The following is a 22,718-nucleotide window of genomic DNA, read 5'->3' on the forward strand; positions in this document are numbered from 1 at the left end:
GAGAACAACTGGATATAATTTGTGACTATCTTTGGTTTATTTTCCCTTCACTACCCTTGATTGACTGTTTGACCCCAAGGAAGTAATTTCATTTATCTAGAATATTTTTCTTGTGAAAGACATATCAGAAAAGAAGAATTATACCCCCAAATCAACATATGAGGTCCTTTTAAGGTAGTGTATGTCAGTGTTCCTTGAAGTTTTCTAGCCTATCAAATGCTTCAGAATCACATGTGGCACTTATTTAAAATACAGAATCCTGGCCCCACACTCCAGAACCACCCTTTGGTAATGGTGCCCAGGTAACTGCATTGTTAACAGGCTCCCAGGTAATTCTGATGCACACTAGAGCTTGAGAATTACCCATGCATACATATATTTTTATGTCAAGTATATTAAGGACAAACCAATGAAACAACTAAAAGAAAATATAGATATATGTTAATCTGAGTTCAGGGAAAAGATCATAGGGGAGAAGGCCTATCTGAACACTAGAAAAATAAGAAAAGATGAAATCATAAAGGAAAAAAATTGATATATACTATGTAAAACATATTAAATATTATTGAAAAGGTAGCAAGACAATAAATAAAAGTCCAAGAGAAGGGTCTGTATGTCTTAATAAGATGTACTTCCTCAATTGAACACCATGTAATTTACTCTCTCATTCCAATGTGGGTAAAATATAAACAATAAAATTAATAAAAATCACATTTCTCTTGCACACTTAAAACTTTCATTGTAAGGGTCTGTCCTAGCCATTTTGAATTTATCCAATAACAAAAGAGGGATTATATGCTTGCCTTAGTTCCCTAATGTGGTAACGTGGTAAGGTGAAAATAGGGATATTCATTTGCCACAGTGCCTGCTGCTCACTATTAGTATTGGTTTCTGGTGGCTGCTGTTAAAAGAAGAAGAAAACAATAGAAATGTATCCTCTCACAGTTCTGTAGAATGGAAGTCAGAAATCAATGTTTGGGGACGCCCGTGCTCCCACTTGAAGCTCCATAAGAGAATCATTGCTATATAGCCCCTATCAAAGCTACAATAGTCAAAACAGTTTGGTACTGGCATAAGGACAGACATACAGGCCGATGGAATAGAAAAAACAGCCCAGAAACTAACTTGCATAGATATCGTCAGATGATTTTCAACAGGTTGCCAAGACCATAAAGTGAGGAAAAGACAGTGTTTTCAACAAATGGTGCTTGGGAAACTGAATATCTACACGCAAAAGAATAAGGTTGGACCCTTGTCTTACACCACACACAAAAATTGTCTCAATCAGAAACCTAACCTAAGAGCTAAAACTATAAAGCTTTTAGAAGGAAACATAGGGGGAAATTCTCATGATACTGGATTTCTCCCTTTGGGAAGAAGAATGTCTATCTTATGCCTGTTCCACCATTGAATATGGAAGCACATAACTTCTTTAGTTCCACAGGTTCAACTGGAGAGGAATTTTGCCTCAGAATGAATCATACCTCAAATCTCACCCAGATTTGATTTAAATGATAATTAGATGGACTTGGAGTTGATGCTGGAATAGGTTAATACTTTGGGGACTGTTGAGATGGGATGAACTTTTTATATGAGAAGGACATGAATATTGGAGGGGGGACAGAGGTTGGAATGTTAGGTACTGAATCATGTCCCACAAGTTCATAGATTGAAGCCCTAATCTCCAATGTAGCTGTATTTGGAGATAGGGTCTTTAAGTAAATACGGTGAAATGAGGTCACAGGGTGATACCAAAATCAAATAGGCCCGGTGTGCTTACAAGAAGAGGAGGAGATACTAGGAGTGTTCACTCACAATCAAAAGGCCATATAAGGATATAGTGAAAAGATAGCCATCTGCAAGCCAAGGGGAGAGGACTCGGGAGAAACCAAAACTGCTGACAACTTGATCTCGGAATTCCAATCTCCAGAACTGTGAGAAATTCATTTCTGTTGTTTAAGTCACTCAATCTGTGGGATTTTGTTATGGCGGACCTAGAAGACCAATACAAGATACAACACAGATTGGTGGCTGCCAGGAACTGGGGGAGAGGGTAAAGGGAGGAAATTGCTTAGTGAGTAAGGACTTTTACTTTGAGGGGATGAAAATGCCTTGGAACTAAATAGAGGCAGTGGTTCCACAACGCTGTGACTGTTCTAAATACCACTGAATTTAGAATACCTTTCACTTTAAAATGGTCCAATTTTTTGGATTTTTACTGTGGAAAAATATACATAATACAAAATTTACATTTTAACCACTTGCAAGTGTACAATTCAGTGGCATTAAGTATATTCACATTGTTGTAGAATCATTACCACTATGCATCTCCAGAAATTTTTCATCATTCCAAACTGAAATTCTGTACCCATTAAACAATAATTTCCCATTCTTCTCTCCACCTGGGCCCTGGTAACCACTATTCTACTTTCTGTCTAAATGAATATGACTATCCTAGGGGCCTTATATAGGTGGAATCATACAGTATTTGTATTTTTGTGTCTGGCTTATTTAACTTAGCATAATGTTTTCTCGATTCACCCATATTATAGAATGTAGCAGAATTTCATTTCCTTTTAAGGCTGAATCATATTCTGTTGAATGTATATACCACATAGTATTTATCCACTCATTTTTCAATGAACAATTGGATTGCTTCTCCCTTTTGACTATTATGAATAATGCTGCTGTGAACATGAAAGTACAAATATCTGTGTAAGCCTCTGCCCTCAATTCTTTTTTGAGTATATACCCAGAAGTGGAATTACTGGAATATATGGTAATTATATGTGGGGTTTTTGAGTAAATGTCAGAATGTTTTCCACAATAGCTGCACCATTTTACATTTCCACTAGCATTGTACAAATGTTCCAATTTCTCCACACATTATTTTCACTACCACATTATTTTCTGAATTTCTTTTTATAGTAGCAGCCTAATGGATGTGAAGTCATACCTCATCATGGTTTGGGTTAGCATTTCCCTAATGACTAGTGATGTTGAGCATCTTTTTATATGCTTTGGATATTTGCATATCTTCTTTGAAGAAATGTCTGTTCAAGTTTTTTGCCCAGTTCTCAGTTGGGTTCTTTTTGTTGTTGAGTTGTACAAGTACTTTATATTGACTCAACGTTAAACTTTTATCAGATATATAATGTGCAAATAAATCCCTAATTCTGTAGGTTGCCTTTTCACTCTCTTAATAGTGTTCTTTGATGAACAAAAGTATTTAACTTTGATTAATTCAAAATGTCTTAGTTCTGGTTGCTATCAGTAGAAATACAGTAGACTAGGTGGATTAAACAACAAATATTTTTTTTCTTACAGTTCTGGAGACTTGGATGTCCAAGATCAAGGTTTTGACAGATGCAGTGTCTGCTGAGAATCCTCTTCCCGGTTTTCAAATAGCTGTCTTCTTGCTGTGTCCTTACATGGTGAGGAGAGAGAGATCTCTCTGATCTCTTCCTCTTCTTATACAGACAGTGATCCCATCATAAGGGCTTCACCTTCATGACCTCACCTAAATCTAATCTCTTCTCAAAGGCCCCATCTCCAAATACCATCAAACTGGGGATTAGGGCTTCAATGTACGATTTGGAGGAAGACATAAACATTCAGACTATAGTATTACACCCCTGGCCCCCCTAAATTTATGTCCTCACAAGCAAAGTGCATTCATTTCATCCCAACAGCCCTAAAAGTTTTAACTCATCCCAGCATAAACTCTAAAGCCAAAAGGGCAAAATCTCGTCTAAGTACCATCTAAATGAGATATGGGTTTGATTCTAGGTGTGATTCATCCTAGGCAAAATTACTCTCCAGCTATGAACCTGTGAAACCAAATAATTTACATGCTTCCAAAATACGATGGTGGGACAGACATAGAATAGACATTCCTAGCCCAAAGGGAGAAATAAGAGAGAAGAAAGAGTGAATCAAAACCTAGCAAGGTAAATCCCATTAGCTCTTAGGGCATGAGAATAATCCTCTTTTGGTTCCATGCACTGCCCGTTCAAGCCTATTTTCTGTGAAAAGTTCATCAGCTATTGCTTCATGTTTATTTCTGCACTTTGTCTTCACACAGCACTGTTTAATTCTTTCAGCTTTGAGTGTGCTCTTGCTGTATTCACTATTCTAAGATACAGAACTTAGATGGGAAATGATTAGTGATCTCCCTCCTACCCTTCTTTGTTACTCAAATGTGACCTCAATAGGTTTCCAATCTGTGTACTTTCCCTCCAACATGGGACATGACACCCATGAAAGGTTTTCCTAGCATTGAGTGGCAAAAGGCCACTGAATCTGGTAAAATCTGACTCTTGATCAGTAATGCTTTCAGAGAAAAATCTTAATCAAAAGGGTGAATATGTGAAAACTAATAAACAGAAACCTCTTTTAAAATGGAGTCAGGCAGCCAGAAGGGGGAGCTCTCATGCCCTACCATATCAGTTGCAGACCCAACAGAAGGATAAATACTTTTATATGCCCAGTAAGAAGAAAGTTAGGACTTTACTACCCAGGAGTAAGAAGGAAGAATTTCTTCTTGCCTGGTAACATCTCAGCCAATGAGAGACTGTCACAACTCAGCCAGTGAAAAGCCACTACCCTTAGAACTTCATTTCCTCCAATGGACTGTTTGTTTTTGTGTATAACAGCTCCTCCCAACTCCCCTTTCTACTCTATAAAAGAACATTCTTTCCTTTGTTCTCCAGACTTTGCCTGTGGTCTGCCATAGCTTACATGTCCTGAATTGCAATTCTTTGCTATTCCCAAATAAATATATTTTGCTGGTAAAAAACTAGTCGTTTTATTGTTTTAGGTCAACAGCACCAATTACCTAATACTGTTTTTCTCTATGCTTTGGGTGTCATATTCAATAAATCATGGCCATATTCAGTGACATGAAGTTTTACCCACCTTTTTCTTCCTCGATTTTCAAAATTTTAGCTCTTATGTTGAGATCTTTGATCCATTTTGAGTTAATTTTTGTAAATGGTGTAATGTAAAGGTCCAACTTCATTCATTTGCATGTGGATATCCAGTTTTCCTGGTAGTATTTGTTTAAAAGGCAGTTTCCCCCCTGTTGAATAGAAAATAACTGGAATGAGAAATTCACTAGAGCAACTCATATGGACTGTCTGAAGAATCAATGAACTTGAAGATAGGTAAATAGATATTTTTGAGTCTGAAGAACAAAATATAAATAAAAATGAAGAAAAGTTTACAGAAACACAGAGAACCCTGATACACAATCAAACATACCAACATAGACATAATGAGAATCCCAAAAAGAGATGAGAAAGAGAAAGTGGCAGGGAAATACATTCAAAGATATAATAATCAAAACTTTTCAAATTTGATTAAAAAAATACTAATATACAACTGACTTCTAATCAAAATCGTGGCAATTAGAAGACAGTGGGATATTTTCAGAATATGGAAAGAAAATGACTGTAAACTAAGATTTCTTAACCAGAAAGCACAAAGATGTTTTTATATCTTTTCAAAAGAATACAATAGTGGAGAAATAGAGGAACAAAAAAAGACAGAAGACATATAAAAAAACAAACAGTAAAATAGCAGATATAAATCCTACATTTCCATTATTACATTAAATGCAAATTGATTAAATGCTCCATTCAAAGGGCAAAATTTAGCAGAATGGGAAAAAAGCATTATTCAATTATATATTATCTATAAGATAAATATTTTGGATTCAAAGAAATAAATACAATGAAAGTGAAAAGATGGAAAATATATACGATAAAAGAGTAACAAAAAGAGGAGTGGCTATTTTAATAGCAGACAAAATAGACTTTAAGACAAAAAATGTTACTGGAGTACAAGAAAGATGTTTTATAGTGATAACGTGGTCAATTCATCAGGAATATATAAAAATATAAACATGTAAGTCAAAATACATAAAGCAAAAAGTGACAGAGTAAAAGGGAAAAACAGACAATTGATAATAATTGGGGACTTCAAAATGACACTTTCAAAATTGTATGGCACAAGTAGGAAAAATATCAACAAAGAAATAGGACATAATGTGGGGGAAGATATAGTTCAGTGACAGAGTGCATACTTAGTATGCATGAGGTCCTGGGTTCAATACCCACAGGACTTCAATTAAAAAAAAAACCTAATCACTCCCCATCCCTCCCCCACAAAAGAAATAAGACACTTGAATAAAACTACAAACCAACTAGAATAACAGACACCTACAGAATACTCCAAGCAACATCAGAATATACATTCTTGTCAAGTAGCCTTGGAATATTCTCCTGGATAGATCATATACTAGGCCATAATAAAATCCTATATAAAATTTAAAGGATTGAAATCATACAAAGAATATTCTCTGATGACATGCAATTTAATAACCAACAACATAAGGAAATATGGAAAATCTACAAATACATAGAAATTAAACAATATACTTTCATTTAATCAGAAGAAATCATGAGAGAAATTACAAAATACTTTAAGATGAATGAAAACAAAAACACAACATGCCAAAACTTATGAGATGTAGTTAAACAGTGCTCAGAGGGAACTTTATAGCTTTAAATACTTATTATTAAAATGATGAAGATCTCAAATCAAACATTTAAATTTCCACCTTAAAACACTAGAAAAAGAAAAGCAGCTTAAACCCAGAGAAATCAGAAGAAAAGAAATAGTAAATTTAGAGTGGAAATAAATGAAATAGATACTAGAAAAACAATGGAGAACATTATTAAAACCAAAAGTATTTTCTTGAAAAAAAAAAAAAACCTGACAAAACTGTAGGTAGACTGCCAAGGAAAAAAGGATGAGGATTCAAATTAACAAAATCAGGAATGAAAGAGGAGACATCACTCCCAATTCTACAGGTTTGAAAAGGATTATAGGGGAATACTATGAACAATTGTATGACAACAAATAAGACAAGATAGAGGAAATGGACAAATTCCATAAAGACACAAACTACCAAAATTGACAAATAGAAAATAGAAAGAAAAGTAACATTACTGAAAATGGCAGGGTATGGAACTCCAGGACTTTATCCCTCCCCACAAGCAACTAATGAACTGGCAAAAACTATCAGAATCAAGTTTTGTGGAATTCTGGAATCTAGTAAAAAAATATTACAACAACTGGAGGAAATTTGGTGAAGAAAGAAACTCTTGCTTTGTGGTAAGAAATTTTAAGTTACCTGTGTACCAATTCCCATGCCTCAGATTGGTAGTAGTTTGTGGATGACAGACCACTATCTGGGTTCAGATTGCTAGTGCCAGAAGGAGGAGTTTGGATCCTATTCTCACAGAGTTGTGGTTGTGGATATTGGTCTGTCTGGTGGCTCCCTCAAGGACCAGCACAAATCTTTCCCTTCATCATAGCGCGCTAATAGCATTACCAGGACTGGAGCTGGAACAACACCCTCCTGAGTGACTTGCCAAAAGTATTTAAAGTCATAGGTATTGGCCATAGCAGCCTGGGACAAGAAACAACATTTCGGGTAAGCAATAGGCAGACTGAGAAGCTTAGGAAGGAAGAGTTAGGGAAAAGACGTAAATGGAGGAAAAAGCACTTTAAAAAACTCTCATATAATGAGGAATCAAGAAGTCTATGCTCAAGGTTGGACACATGCTCAGAAAAGGACAAAGACGACCATAAACATTCACCCTGGGCTGGCCTTCAGGCTCTGCACAAGCAGAAGGTAAAGCATTAAAAAAGTGCTCAAACTCAGAGCTCATCTGCAAAGACTGGGAAAGTAGTTTTTTTTTTTTCTTTTTTTGGCTGTAGGCATTTAAGGTAACTGTCCAAACACTAGTTGATCATTGAGCTAATGAAACAGAGACTTCAATGGCCAAATATGACAAAGAATGCAGAAAATACAAGACTATTTTAAAAAGTCACTAAATAAGGAAACAATAACCCACAACAGAGAGCAACAACAGATCTTGGGAAACAGATGATTCTGATTTCTAGAGTTGACAGTTTCTCATATACAAAACATTGAGATTTCAATGCAAGTTGTGCATAAGGTATATGAAGAAACAAGAAAGTATGGTTCATTCACAGGAAATTAAAACAAGAAGTATTAGAAACTGACTGATAAAGTTCACGTATTGGACTAACTAGACAAAAATTTTAGATCAATTGTCAAATATTTTCTAAGAGCTAAAGGAAACCATGGACAAAAGGCTAAAGGAAATGCCCCAGAAAATATAGGATATCTGTAGAGAAATAGAATATAAAGAAATAAAAGTTATTAAAAGAAACCAAACAGAAATTCGGGAGCTGAAAAGTACAATGACTGAAACGAAAAGCTCACTAAAGGGGTTCAATATCATGTTTGAGCATGCAGAAGAAAGAATCTGCTAATTTGAAGACAGATGAATTGAGATTATACAGTCTGAGGAGCAAAAAGTGAAAACAATGAAGAAAAATGAACAAAACCTAAGAGATCCATGAGACACCATCAAGCACAATAACATATTCATGATGGGAATCCCAGAAAGAGACAAGTGACATAAAGGGGCAGAAATAATTTTTGAACAAATAATAGAAGAAAATTGCTCAAATTAGAAGGAAGACACTAATATGTGCATCTAAGAAGTTCATTAACTCCAATCAAGACAAACCTGAAGAGACCCAAACAAAGACACGTTAGAGTCATATCATCAAAACCAAATATATGGCACTACACTGTAGCAACTATAATGTCAATTTTCTAGTTTTGGAGTTGGGTGGTGGTTTCACAAGTGTGAAAGAGGAAAGGGAAAGGGAAAGGGAGAAATGGAAGAAAAGGAAAGAGGGACAAGCAGGGTTAAATGATGAGTCTGTTGTAAAGCAAGGATTTTGATGAGTCTGTTCATCTCTAGTCCATATTTTTAAATGTCTTAATGCGTCCCTTTTTTAGCTGTCAGACATTCTCCCTAGATGAGAACAGGTCAAATGTTGGCATGCAAGTTTCCGGTGTGGAGAGAAGTGAACAAAGAAAGCGAAAAGGAAGTTGGTGAAATCAGTTGGGGTATATGGATTTTGAAGTCCCTCGAGGATCAGGAAGTGGTGTCCAATAGACACTTGGCAAAAAGGGCCTGAGGCTCAGGGGAGGGAATAACCTGGATACGTAGATTTGGGAATCATCTGTGTTTAGAGGGAAATGAACAGAGATCACGCAAGGAGAGAGAACATGTGGACTGAAACAGGAGGCCCAGAACACCACTACTCAAGGTGGTAGCTCAATTCCCGGAGGGTATCACCACCTGGGCTCTGCAGTCAGGCAGAGCTGGTCTTGAAAGCGGGTTGTGGGGCTCGGTTGCTGAGCGCTCTTGGCGAAGTCGGGTACCCCGCTGTGATCAGCTGTCACAACCGGTGATAATGGACATCTCAGGGGGATGCTGCGTAAGGACCTGAAATGTGCCAGGTAAAGCACCTGCATCAGGAAGCCTCCTCCCTCCTGCTCTGTCAGTAACTCCCTCCTCTCCAACCCCTGACCCCCAAGGTCTGTCTGCAGCTGTTCGATCCCTTGGGGACGCGGGTGAGGGGGCGGAGCGGGGGGAGCAGAGCTCGGGTGACGTGGCGCTCACGTGACCAGCCGGGCGCAGACGTGGGCAGCAGCCCCCGCGCGCGCCCGCCCGCCAGCCCTGCGGTCCGGTCCCGGCCGCGTCCGCTCGCATCGCCCGCGTGGAACCAGCTCCCCGAGCTCCCGGGGTGGCGGGCGAGGGGCGAGCGGGCTTAGGCGAGCCCGAGGAGGCGCAGGCCTGGCCCGGGCCTCGCAGGTCAGTGTGAAAGTGGGCGCTGCTGGAGGCCCGGGCGGCGCGGGAGGAGGATGAGAGGAGGATCCAGAAGCAGCGGGGCGGGGCCCGGGGAGAAGGGAAGGGTCCAGAGATGGGTGAGGAGGGGCACGGGGCGCGGCGTGGGCAGGTGGGGAGGGAGGACCCAGCAACCCATCCCGCCGCCTTCTCGACGAAACTCTTCTGGGCTTTCCTTCAATTTTCGAACCTGAAATGGGGGCTGGGGGCGCAGTGCGACAGTGAAACGTAGAAAAATTCTGAAAATAATCCGCCTCTCACATTCATTGCCTATGAGGAAATAGTGACCTCCGTGTAAAGGGGTGGAACTGGGGCGGGTTGCCTGCAGGTGAGGGGGCTACAGAGACCCAAAACAGTTTAGAAAGCATCCTGGTCAGATGCCTGATGCCTGAGAAAAGATATGGCGACTGAGGTGCGGGGTCAAGGGAGGTGGGGGAGGGAACGTTGGATGAGGAAGGCCCAGATTCAGGAAAGGGACCTCAGTTCACTGAGCGCTCAGCCTCTGCCTCTGTCTCCTGTCTGTCTGCAGGTCTGCGTGTCTGTTCCCAGCACTCTGCAAGGCTAGAAAAGAAGGAGGCACCTATCCAGAGTCCCTGCAGGTCAGTGAAAGTGGGATGGGGCACTGGACAGGTTGAGGGGACAGGTTTGGAGGGCACAGCTTAGGCAGAATTTGAGGGCCCCACTGCCCACCCCCCACTACATGTAATATACACACTTCCTGCCACGCTGAAGGTTGGTACAGAAGGTGGCAGGGCCTGCCCTGGAAGTGGTTGGCTCTCACGTACAGGAGGAACGGTGTGGTAAAGTGTGTCACAAGGCACACTAAGAAGGCCGGTCCAGGTCAGGGAATCCCTGACAAGGGCGAGATGCAAGTGCTATCCGGAGCTGCATTCCACCCCCAGGCCCTCAGTCTCTCTTGTCTCCTCTTTGTCTCCTCTCCCCACCCCACCCCATCCTCGCAGGGCAGGAAAAAGAGGCGACATCTCAACATGGAAAAACTCTGCAATGAAAATGAAGGAAAGCTGGAAAGCGAGGGAAAGCCAGAAGATGAAGTAGAGCCTGAAAATGAAGGGAAGTCAGATGAGGAAGAAAAGCTGGAAGTGGAGAAGAAGTCAGAACACGTGCGAAAGCTCCAGAATGAGGGATGGCCAGAAGATGAGGGCTCACCATATGGTGAGGGGAAGCAAGAAAAGCAGGGCAAGTCTGAAGCCGAGGGAAAACCATATGGTGAGGGCAAGCCTGAATCCCAGGCAAAGCTGGAGAGCGAGGCACGGGCTGCTGAAAAGCGCCCGGCTGAAGATTATGTGCCCCGGAAAGCAAAAAGAAAAACAGACAGGGGGACGGATGATTCCCCCAAGGACCGTCAGGAGGACTTACAGGAAAGGCATTTGGGCAGTGAGGAGATGATGAGAGAATGTGGAGATATGTCACGGGCTCAGGAGGAGCTAAGGAAAAAACAGAAAATGGGTGGTTTTCATTGGATGCAAAGAGATGTACAGGATCCCTTCACCCCAAGGGGGCAACGGGGTGTCAGGGGAATGAGAGGCGGAGGTAGGGGCCAAAGGGGCTTACATGATATCCCATATCTTTAATGCCTTTGGCCTTCCATTCTGACTCCTCCGGTGAGAATGTTGCTGACCCTGCTTTCCCTGGCAGGCATTTGCCAGGCTATGTGCTTTAACCTTAAGCTGATACTTTGCTTTAGGTGTCACTCTTGTTACCAGCAGCCTTTTGACCCAACTACAGTGCTCTCTGTGTTTCAGTAGGGGATTTTCAGCCACGTGCATGGAACAGATGTTCATGGTACACTGTAAAATAACAATAAAGGAAAAACAGTTTTCAGAACCACATATACAGTATGAGCCCATTTTTGTGAAAATATAAATGTCTGTATCATGCATTTGGCACAGAGAAAACTCTGGAAATGTGTGCACTAAATATTGGGCAATGGTTTTTCCTGCAAGGTAGCCAGAAAATAGGTCTCGCCTGCTCTCAGAAATGAGGCCAATCGCTTGATGGTTAGGTACTTACATGCCATTCCTCTGCAGGTGCGCTCATCCCCATCTCTTCCCCTCATTGTAACCTTGTCAGTGGGCACTGCTGCTGCATCTCCTGGGTCCTCTACTGTCCTATGGCTCCTACCACGTGTGATTCTTTTTATTTCCATTGCTCACTCATCTCCACTTTTTCCTAAATGATATGGATTATGTTTGTCATTAAAAAATAACTAAAACCAGGGGGGAGGGTATAGTTCAGTGGTAGAGTGCATGCTTAACATGCACGAGGTCCTGGGTTCAATCCCCAGTACCTCCATTTAAAACCAAATAAATAAACAGAAAACCTAAAACCAGAAAACAATGTGTGATAAGTGATTGGACTGTTCAGTGAGTTTATGATAGCAATTAAGACACTTAAAATTCCTTTTGTCAGAACCTACAATAATAGGTAAAACTCATGTTGACTCTGGTACTCATAGCTATACTCATAGCTAGAGGAATCAACTTCACAGTTATAACAGACACACTGCTGCAAGGGTCAGTGTTGTTAACTGTAAAATGGTGAGAATACTTGCCTCATGGGACTACCAACTGGATTAAATGAGGTACTGAGTATATGAGTTGGTTTAGACCCAGCCCCCCCCAAGATACTTGGGAGAGAAGTGGCTCCCATACTACTCCCATGCATTAGCAAGTATGTGGATGGAAGCAGACACTTAGAGGAGAACTGAGGGAGGTCTCACTTGTGCCCCAGGAACAAGTCCAAGCAGCTGAGAGATAGGTGCCACTCTCTCCTGGATAGTGCCCTGTCTGCTGGGCACTGTGCCCCTTCTCCTGGGTCCTATATCCATTACTGATACTATATAATGAGCTGGAGGCCTTAAGTTTCCAAAGCCCTATCAATTTATCTGAAGCCAATGCCCACCTACCCTTGATCTCTATAGAAGTGTAGATAAAGCCCTCTTTTCACCTTAGAGTTATGGTTACCTAGTTACCTGTATTTCCCTGGTGCTACTTGGGACTCTAATACCTTTCAGACTTTTTTTTTTAAGCAAAATGATCATTTATGTGTATTTTGTTGGTTTGTGTTTTCGTGTGTTTTGCATACATAATTATCCTTATTACCAAATTCAGATACGGCAGGTTAGACCAGGAGGAAAACATCTGCATGATAGAGGCTGTACTGTTCTCACAGGTTAGTATCTCATCTGCAGACTCTCTTTCCTAGGTTGAATTCTCTCCCAGGAAACTTGTCAGGCCCTGCTTTAGCAGTTTAGCAGACCCACCAACATTTTTTAGTTTTAGATCCTTATTAGTGAACATGTGGTAATAGACCAGCTGCATCAGCAATACCTGAGAGCTAATTAGAAATGCAGAATCTCAGGCTCTACTCAGACCTACTGAGTTAGAATCTTCATTTTAACAAGATCCCCAGATAATTCCTATACACATTGATGTTTGAGAAGCACTGGATTAGAGGGAGACTCTTTCCAGGCTCCCCACTCCCACCTTCACGTGAAATATGTACCAGAAAGGGTAAATATATGCACCATATAAGGTACACATCATAGATTATTAAACAGATCCGTGTTTGTCAAACTGCAGTTACCCCTTCTCCCATGCATTAGTAATTAATTGAAATAATAGTAACTTAAAATTAATTCACTGGGTCAAGACTTGCAATTTTTAATGAAATAAGATAAAACAGAGATGAATAGAGTTAAATAGAAAATATCAAATTTCAGGTAGTTAAGGTAAACATTGTTTTGTGAAATTTGTGTTTCAGTTATGTCTGTATGTGTATGCAACATGAGTTGTGATGAAAGATATATTTCTGACTCTGGGCTGTGTTTTTTAAAAAAATGAGAAACTCTGCACTGGACTCTTTGCATTGCAAAGCATATCCAGTCCATTTAATATACTCGTATCCCTAGTGCCCAGCACAGTACCTGATAAATAGTAGGCAATTACTAAAATGTAAATAATAATGACTAATTCAGAAACTCAGATTTTCCCCCAAGTTTAACCCCTGTCTACATAAATAAGCTTGGACAAATAACTTTTAATTGTCTAACAGCGTTTACTTACACATCCAGAAGGATCCAGGAGCCATGGACTTCACAGGATGAATAGAACCTACTGCAGTTCACAGCCCCACCTGTCATTAGTAAAAAGTATACACTCAACAGTACCAAGGAGAGCTCCTGGGCTGGCAGGAGTAGAATTTCTTAACCTCAGGAAGACAGGCTCTGCAAAGTGAAACTAAACAACTATGCAGTGCTGTAAAGGGGTGCAGTGGAGGGTTCTGTGTATGCCACAGGAGCACAGCCTCACAGAACAGAAGCATGACTGCAAGGATTGGAGGCCAAGGGGGAGGGGCTACCCTGGAGGGACAGCAGCTGAGCTACTTACAGATGCTCTTTCTCCATTTAGCTTGTGAGAATCAAGGCCTTGGGTTTTAGAGACAACATATGGTATATTAGTTTTGTGCTTGGATTCCCGATGGTTTCCAGTTTTAAGTGGAACCTAGAACAAGGAAAAGATCTACAGTAGGTCCAGGCTATAGTGCACAGTTAGAAAAAGAGGGATAAAGCAGTGGTCCAGTTTATGGATGTATTTTCTTGGTATGTTGACTTTAGATGCAAGTGGATGTCTGCTGCACTGTAGCCCTGCTCAGGAATGACTCAGAAAGCAGCGGAAGATAAATGACACCAGTGGGTACAATTTTGTTTGGTCCTTTTTGTATGAACACATCATGGCTGTAGATATGGATCTACTCTGGCTCATGTGCAATGATTAAAAGATTGGTCAGGGAATTGGAGAGAATTAAATTGGAAAATTAATGATGTGGAAGTCTGAGGAATAGGTTTATAGATAGCCACTCATAAAGGGCACAGATGGTACAGATATTTATGTCTCAAGATAAAATCATTTACTATTGTACAACCAATTACTACACACTTAACAGCTTAACAAAACATTTATTAGCTCACATTTCTGTAGGTCAGAAGTCTGGCACAGCATGGTTGTGTTCTCTGCTCAGGGTCTCACGAGGTTAACATCAAGATGTCAGACTGAGTTCTCATCTGGAAACTCTGGGGGAAAATCTACTTCCAAGATCATTTAGGTTGTTTTCAGAATTCAGTTCCTTGCAGCCTTAGGATTGTGGTCGTACACTTTTTCCTGGCTGCCAACTAGGCTATTTTCAGTTTGGAGAGGCTACTTGCATTCTTTACCATGAGGCTCACTCCATCTGCAAGTCATCGATAGCACATTGACTCTTTCTCATACTTCTACTCTCTGAATTCTCTGTCTCTGACTTGAGACCCCTCATTTAAAGGGGTGGTGTTATTAGGTAAGGCCCACCTGGATAATCTTCCCATGTTAAGGTCAATTGATTAGAGAACCTAATTACATTTGCAAGATGACTTCACAGAAATACGTGGATTGGTGCCTGACTGAATAACTGGAAGAAGGTATGTATACACCATCAGCTGGTAATTTGGTAGGCCATCTTTAGATTCTGCCTACCACAGTCTGCCTTCTGGTCCCCAAAGATTCATGTCCTTCCCAAACGCAAAACATATTCACCTTCTCCCAAGGTTCCCAAGGATTGCATCCCATTACATTGTTAGCTGAAAAGTCATCTCATCACTGAAATCTTTTAAACCAGATATGGATGAGGATCTTGGACATAACCATTAAGTGCAGTTCCTGAGGATATTCCTGTCCTGTGTGGACCTATGAAACTAAAGACACAAATTTTCTGCCCACAAAACTCCCAACATATGATGATGGAATAGACACAGGATAACAGTTACAGACAAACAGGGGGTAAATGGAAGCTAAAAAGGAGTCACTAGTCCAAAACAGCTCAACTTCCATTATTAGGTTTCAAGACCTGAGAATAATTCTTTGTAGCTCTCAGTTTCACCCTCTGTGCTCATGGCTTTGTCTTCTGGACTCTTAGCTCTGTATTCTGAGCTCTTGATTCTGTCCTCTGATTCAGCCTTCCTTTTTCATTAAAGGTAGCTTATGTTCCCAGTTAAGTAGTTTTATCAGGCTGCTCCCCACCAGGAGAGTTTTGGGGGTCTAATGTTCTCCTTTCATTTTGTACTGTTCTGTCACTTTCATTCCAAGCTGACAATGTTTCTGTTGATATAATTTTCTTAAGAACCTTGTTAGTCTTGAATAAATTGCACTGGGTTTTACTCCATTGGACAAAATCTACACACACAGTTATTTATGAGATCATTTTTATCTATCTTTGGCTCCTGCTGAGAGGGCTGAGTGTGGATGCACTTGGCCCGTAAAGGATGTGCATATTCCTTGCCGCATGGTGTCCTCCATCACCAAGCCAGTAGTGGCACAGTAAATCCTTCTCATACTTCATATCTCTGACTTCGTTGTCTCTGACCTCTAAGCCCTTAAGTATCCTAGAAACTGTTGGGTTTTGTTGAATGCACAAGTCATAATTTTTTGTCTCTCAAAAATGAGCTTTATGGGACTGAGTACTCTGACTTTATGTTTTGGAAGTTTCAGCAAAACATCATACTAGCCACATCCTCAGCTATTTCTTTATGTCATACTTTCAGGAGGCATTTCTTAATTTTAGTGTATTTTGCCATTTGAGTAGGGTGGAAATCATCAAGCCCTATTTCCTTTTTAACAGATATTCCCTCAATTTGTCTCTCTCCTGCCACATTTTGATATAAATAGTAAGAAAAAACCAGGCCATACCTCAGCACTTTTCTTAGAAATCTCCTCAGCCAAGTATCTGAGTTTATCACTTACAAGTTCTGCTTTCCACTGAACTGTATGAGATAACTTCACTCATCATTCTGCTACTACATATGAGGATATTCCTCCTGCAGTTTCCAATAACATGTTCCTCACATCGTTCTGGACCTGTGCTAGCAGGGTCTTTGAGGTGTATATGCTTACTTACAGTTGGTTCAAAGCAATAATGTTCCTCAAAATTTCCCCAGCCTCCACCTACTGCCCAGTTCCCAAGCCACTTGCACATTTTTAGGTATTTGGTTCTTTCAATGCCAAAATCTGTGTTAGTTTTCTATTACTAGATAACAAATTACTTCAAATTTAGTGGCTGAAAACAACACTCATTTATTACCTGACAGTGTCTGACAGCTGGGATGGGGGAGAAAGGGAGCCCTGTATTTTGGCCACAGAAGCCTGGAATCCATCTCACTGAGCTTGGAAAGTGGGGAGGAAGTAATCTTGGTTCAAATATTACAGATTTCAGCTTTCTTACTATTTGTAGATTTTCTTGAAAGGATGTTTCTTCATGCTGTTTGTTCTTAGGACCATTTCCAAAGATCTTTAATGGCTGATTTTGATTTTTAAAATATAATTTTTACCACTTTCATTGGGGACCAGGTCAGTGGGGCTCTTCATGCTGCCATGCCAGAAGTCAATATTCCATTTTTTCTTCATAGTGTTTCATTCCCACTTTCTCTCTCCTCTTCTTTCGGGACTTTGATTATACAGTTGACCCTTGAACAATGCAGTGGTTAGCGGCACCAACCCCCTGCACAGTTGGAAAAATCCATGGATACCTTCTGACTCCCCAAAACTTAACTACTAATAACTACTATTAATGGGAGCCTTAATGATAACATAAACAGTCAATTAAAACATATTTTTTGTGTTATATGTGTTATATACTGTACTCTTGCAATAAAGTAAGCTAGAGAAAAGAAAACGTTATTAAGAAAATCATAAGTAAAAGAAAACACATTTACAGTACTGTATTGTATTTATTGATACAGTAAGATTACATAGTCTGTCAATGCCTACATCAATATTGCCTTATATGTACAAAACACTGTCACTGTTATACATATTATTAACACTAGACATCAAAAACGAAAAGATTGTGTGAAAAAGAAATTCATACTTATTTACAGGTATAGCGATTCATGAACTGATAACGAGGTAGCAATATGACTGCTTTACGGCAGCCTAGTATAGTCAATACCATTGCGTCACTAATGAATGAATCGTTATGAAATTGTTATAGCATACAGTATTACAGTTATACTCATAATACAGCACTGGAAACATTGTTACACACACACACACACACACACAGACACACACACACACAAACTACTTACCTGTGATGATGATGGCCTGATGTGCAGTTTCTCCAATTATGAGAGAGAGAGAGAGAGAGAGAGAGGCATACTGTATGGTAATGTAATTCTTTGAAAGCAAAGTTACAAAACAGTAAGAAAACTAACACATTATTAATTTATATTAAATATCACTCACTTTATGCCTATGTAAGAATAAGTTACCCACTTTAATACAAGTCTTGCACACGATGTTCTACACCTATATTTTTGTATATTTATTGAAAAAAAATCTGTATATAAGTGGACCCATGCTGTTCAAACCGTGTTACATGTTCATGGATCAACTGTACATACATTAGATTTTTTCCCACCATATCCCATTAGTTTCTCACAATCTTTTCTGTATAGTCTATCCTTTTGCCTCTCTCTGCCTCAGTCTAGAGATTAGCACCAGTTCAGAGCCTTTAGGTAATAACTCCCAGAAGGTCTTGCTATTTCTATTTCTCTTTCTCTTGTGCACAGTCACTCTGAAAAGTGTCTGCACTGGAAAAGATTTCAAGGAAGATTCATAGTATACACCAGTGACTGCAGGGTCCTACCTTAGAGGTACCCTGCCTTCCCCTCAGCTGGGTAAGAAGCTGAAAACCTCCACTACAGCAACCTGAATTAGGAAAAAGCAGATCTAGACTTTTTTTTTCTGCCTGAATATGTCAGACAGCATCCTACAGGCTGCACAATTCGTTCATTTTCAGGAATGCTCTGATTAGCTATCACCACAGGTCCTGTGGGTCAAACATGCTCTAATTACCATTTCATCCCTGTGGCTCTGTGGTAGTTGCATGCACCTTATCTCATATGATTAAGCACTGTCACCCGACCTCCACCACTCTGGAATCCCTTCATTCACATTAAGATCAAGAAGCCCAATTCCACTGCAGAATTCTCCACCATCATCTTCAGCCTACAGAGCACAGGCCCACAGAAATCTTCAAGGGTGCTGGTGACCTTCTCCCCAATGCCTTTGAACATGTCTGCACAAATGCCCATATCCCATATATCAGGGTTCCACTCCTTCCCTATTAGTGTCCTTACCTTATTGTAAAACCCATAGCAGGTAGAGCATTTAATTGGCAGTGGAACTCAGTGACACTATGAGGAAACAAGCTTGGTCATCAGCTTTATCTGTTCTAAGATGAGGGACTCCTTTAAATACACCATGCAGGATTTCTGGTGCTCTACATGCATTTTCTGTTGTTTTTTCATAGCTTTCAATTTCGTTTTTCCTATGCATACTTTTTAGGAACCTCAGATGAACATGGGAAACTCCACAACCCTCTGGACAATTATTTTGGACACAGTGCTATTAAATGACACAACAGCTTGATTCCCCAAACTTTGGTTTCCACCTGTACTTCATTCCATGCCACCAGTGGTGGTAATTTGAGTTAGTGTGATACTACTACATGCATGCTATGTACCAGGGAACCTCTCCCAACACCTTCTCCCCACTCTCCTGACCTCCACGGTAAAGAGGTAATTATTTTCCCTCCTCAAATTAGCAACACAGTTCTTGGGATAACTTCTGGTATCTATTACTGTATCTGAGAAGTACATGACAGGAAATAGGGAGCTTATTTGCATTAGAAAATTTGAGAGGAGTTTTTTTTAAAGGACAGTACACAAAGATGTGGGGAAAGCACTGGAGAATCACAAAGGATAGTGCAATACTCCATGGTTAGTGTAGGTAGGATTATCTAGGCCTGAGGGACAAAGGGAAAGAGGGGTTACTGTAAGCTGGAGATACAGAGCCTAAATGGAAAGGGCAACCTTCTAGGAAACTCTGGAGAAATGACTCACTCAGAATCTGGTGACACTACAGGGAACAAGCTGGGAAGGAAATTTCCTGACCACATTGTCCTTTATTGACTCTCAAAGGACAAGGGAGCCCTTTGATGTAGTTGATACAGGTTAGATTCCCTGGAATACAGAGCAGGGTGGAAGAGGATAGAAAGTGAATCCAGATGGGGAGATGGAGAGATATCTAGCAAATGGATGAGGGCCATGTTAATAGTAATCACTGGGAATTGTGCCTGAAGCGGGCAAGGGTACCCCTATTCAACTTTTTTCATATTGTAAGGAGGAGCATAAAAGGCCTATTGTTCCTAGAGGGTTAATTCTAGCAGGACCAGGATTTGCCTAAGCTATTCTACTAAAATAAGAAATGCACCTGTGAGTCACTGAACCATGGTAAAGGCATGAAATATATGAGTGTTGTTTTAGGATTATGGGTCTGAGGAGTTTGGGGTGCTTTGTACCAGCTTGTCAGCTTCGTTTATTAGTAACAGAAAGGTTGATCATTTGAACCTGGTCTTGGTGAACCTCCCCACCAAGAGCTGTGCTGTTATAGCCAGCAACATAGTAAGAATATGCCTATGTAACCATCACTGTACGAGAATCCTGGGCTTTCCGGTCCTAAGGTATTCTGTGCACACATCAGTGGTTCCTGCTCCAAAAGAAGCAGCATATGTTTCCGGAGCTCTTATAGAGAAGGAGGACAACTGAAGCTTGCGCTTGGCCACTCCAGACCCTGAGCTATGAGACAGCTCTTAGCTGTGAGGCATATTCTCAATGTTGTTGCTATATTGCATTCCTTTTACCCCCTGCACCAAACTATGAATTTGCAAGCATTGACATTTGGGGTTCCATGAGTCTTATTTAGCAAAGGAACTGTTTAGCTGTCATAGTTATCACAGCATCTGGAGAAGGAAATACACCATACTATGAGATGCCTTCCATTTGCCTTTGTTTATAGTCATGTTCTGCTCTATAAGCACTTTCAGGTTCTCCTCAGTAGATATATTAATCCTTGCCTTTATGGATTCTTACTCCCAAACTTTATACCTTACAAAGGCCTTCAACTCCCCCTGCCCCCACCAAATAGACATTGCAACTCTTTTCTTCTGCTTATCTTATGGTGGTTTACATTTAATACAACTGTAATCAGAATGAATTCATAAGTCAGTGGACATTAGCCTTTACTGCGAATCAGAATCACCCAGGAAGCTAGTTAAAAACAGAGTTCTAGCGCTCCACTCAGAGGATCCGTGGTGGGGGTCAGGAGTTCACATTTTCAACAAAATCCTCTGGTGATTTTAACATGTGTCAGATTTGTACACTTTAAAAATATGCATGCATTAATAAAATGAGATAAGGTTGAACCTGTGGTACAAACCACTCTACATGGTGTTTCATTTGGAACTACAAGTAAACCATGCTAGAGAAGTAGAGTCTACAGTTATTTATGTAGACCAGGAATGATCTGGGGCAAGAACGCCTAACTCAGTTATTATTATTACCAATTTATTAAGAACCTATTACTTTACAGGCATTGTGCTAGGTGTTAGTGGTACCAGGATAAAAAGGACAGATTGTGCTTTGAGAAGCAGAGTCCAAAGCAGTGTTTCTCAATTTTTAAAAAATTTAGCTCACAATCAGAAATTTATTTTTCATCACAACTCGGGGTGTACAGACATACATAGATACATAGCAGAAATACAAACTTCAGAAAACAATACTCACTCTACCCACCTGCAATACAGTCTGATATTTACTGTTTGGCTCTAACCAATGCTATTCTACCCTACATCATTAAAAAGTTGTAGGCATTGACTCACTGAATTTGTTTCAGGTTCTGCTAATGTCAAGGATGTGGAATTGCAGTTTGACAAACACAGGACTATTTAATAATCTATGGGGTGTATCTTATGCAGCATATATACTTATCCTTCTAGGCACGTATTTCATGTGATGGTGGGGGTGGGAGGCTAAGGGGAGTCTCCTTATAAGCCAGTGCTTTGCAAACTTTAAAGTGCCCAGGAATCACCTGAAGATCTTGTTTAAATGAAGATTCTAATTCAGTAGGTCTGGATGGGGACCTGAGATTCTGCACTTCTATCTCTCAGATGATGCTGATGTCGCTGGCCCATGGACCACTGTTTGAGTAGCAATGATCTTAAGGGGGTGGAGGGATAAATTGGGAGTTTGGGATTAGCAGATACTAACTACTATATATAAAATAGATAAACTGCAAGGTCCCACTGTATAGTACAGGGAACTATATTTGATACCTATATTGTAGGTATACAGTAATAACCTATAATGAAAAAACATAAAAAGGAATATGTATATATGTATAAATAAATCACTACACTGTACACCAGAAATTAACACAACATTGTAAATCAACTATATGTCAATAAAAAATTTTTAAAAAGGTAGCTTAAAAAAACATAAGTGTAGGTAGATGTGCTAACCTTTTAATGCAGGACCTGGCAGGAGTCTCCTAGGACATAATTTCCTCTAAGGAAAGAGGAATCAAGCAGACAAGGCACTGACAGATGAGAAAAGCAGTTTGTGCCACTCAAATTTTATCCCAGATTTTCATATCTGAATCTGGTGGAAAGATGGCTGTATGCAAAAACATTTGGAAAGCAACAAACACAAAACGGATTGTTTTGCGAAAAAAATCTGAAATCCATTAGGGGCTGAAGTATCAATGAGGTGTTACTGAGTTGGGTAAGTATAACTCTAAAGTGAGGAAAAGGGCTTTATCCTCACTTCTATAGGTGTCATGGGGTGGGGCAGGTTTGGGGCACTGAGGACTTCAGGTAAATCAACTGGGCTTTGTCACTTTGAGGAAATCAGTCCACCAGCAGCAGTGAGGGCCTGGATAGGGTGCAGGACTCATAAGTAGGGGCACAGTGCCCAGCAGACAGGGAAATACCTAGGGGAGGGTGGTACCCACCTTTTGGCTTCCTGGA

The 22,718-nt window shown here is 40.3% G+C and overlaps 1 protein-coding gene across 1 annotated transcript; it reads left to right on the forward strand.

Moving 5' to 3' along the window:
• Positions 1–9,647: 9,647 nt before the first annotated feature.
• Positions 9,648–11,653, forward strand: TCEAL6 (transcription elongation factor A like 6). The gene is made up of 3 exons (XM_010997133.3): positions 9,648–9,770; positions 10,333–10,402; positions 10,766–11,653. The coding sequence occupies exon 3, from the start codon at positions 10,793–10,795 to the stop codon at positions 11,393–11,395; it is 603 nt and encodes a 200-aa protein (XP_010995435.2). The 5' UTR covers positions 9,648–9,770; positions 10,333–10,402; positions 10,766–10,792; the 3' UTR covers positions 11,396–11,653.
• Positions 11,654–22,718: the final 11,065 nt, after the last annotated feature.

This window comes from Camelus dromedarius, chromosome X, assembly GCF_036321535.1.
Source record: "Camelus dromedarius isolate mCamDro1 chromosome X, mCamDro1.pat, whole genome shotgun sequence".
Classification (NCBI taxonomy): domain Eukaryota; kingdom Metazoa; phylum Chordata; class Mammalia; order Artiodactyla; family Camelidae; genus Camelus; species Camelus dromedarius.

Excerpts from the sequence above, each read along its gene's own strand:
- TCEAL6 (XM_010997133.3), top strand. The coding sequence starts at position 10,793 with ATGGAAAAACTCTGCAATGAAAATGAAGGAAAGCTGGAAAGCGAGGGA.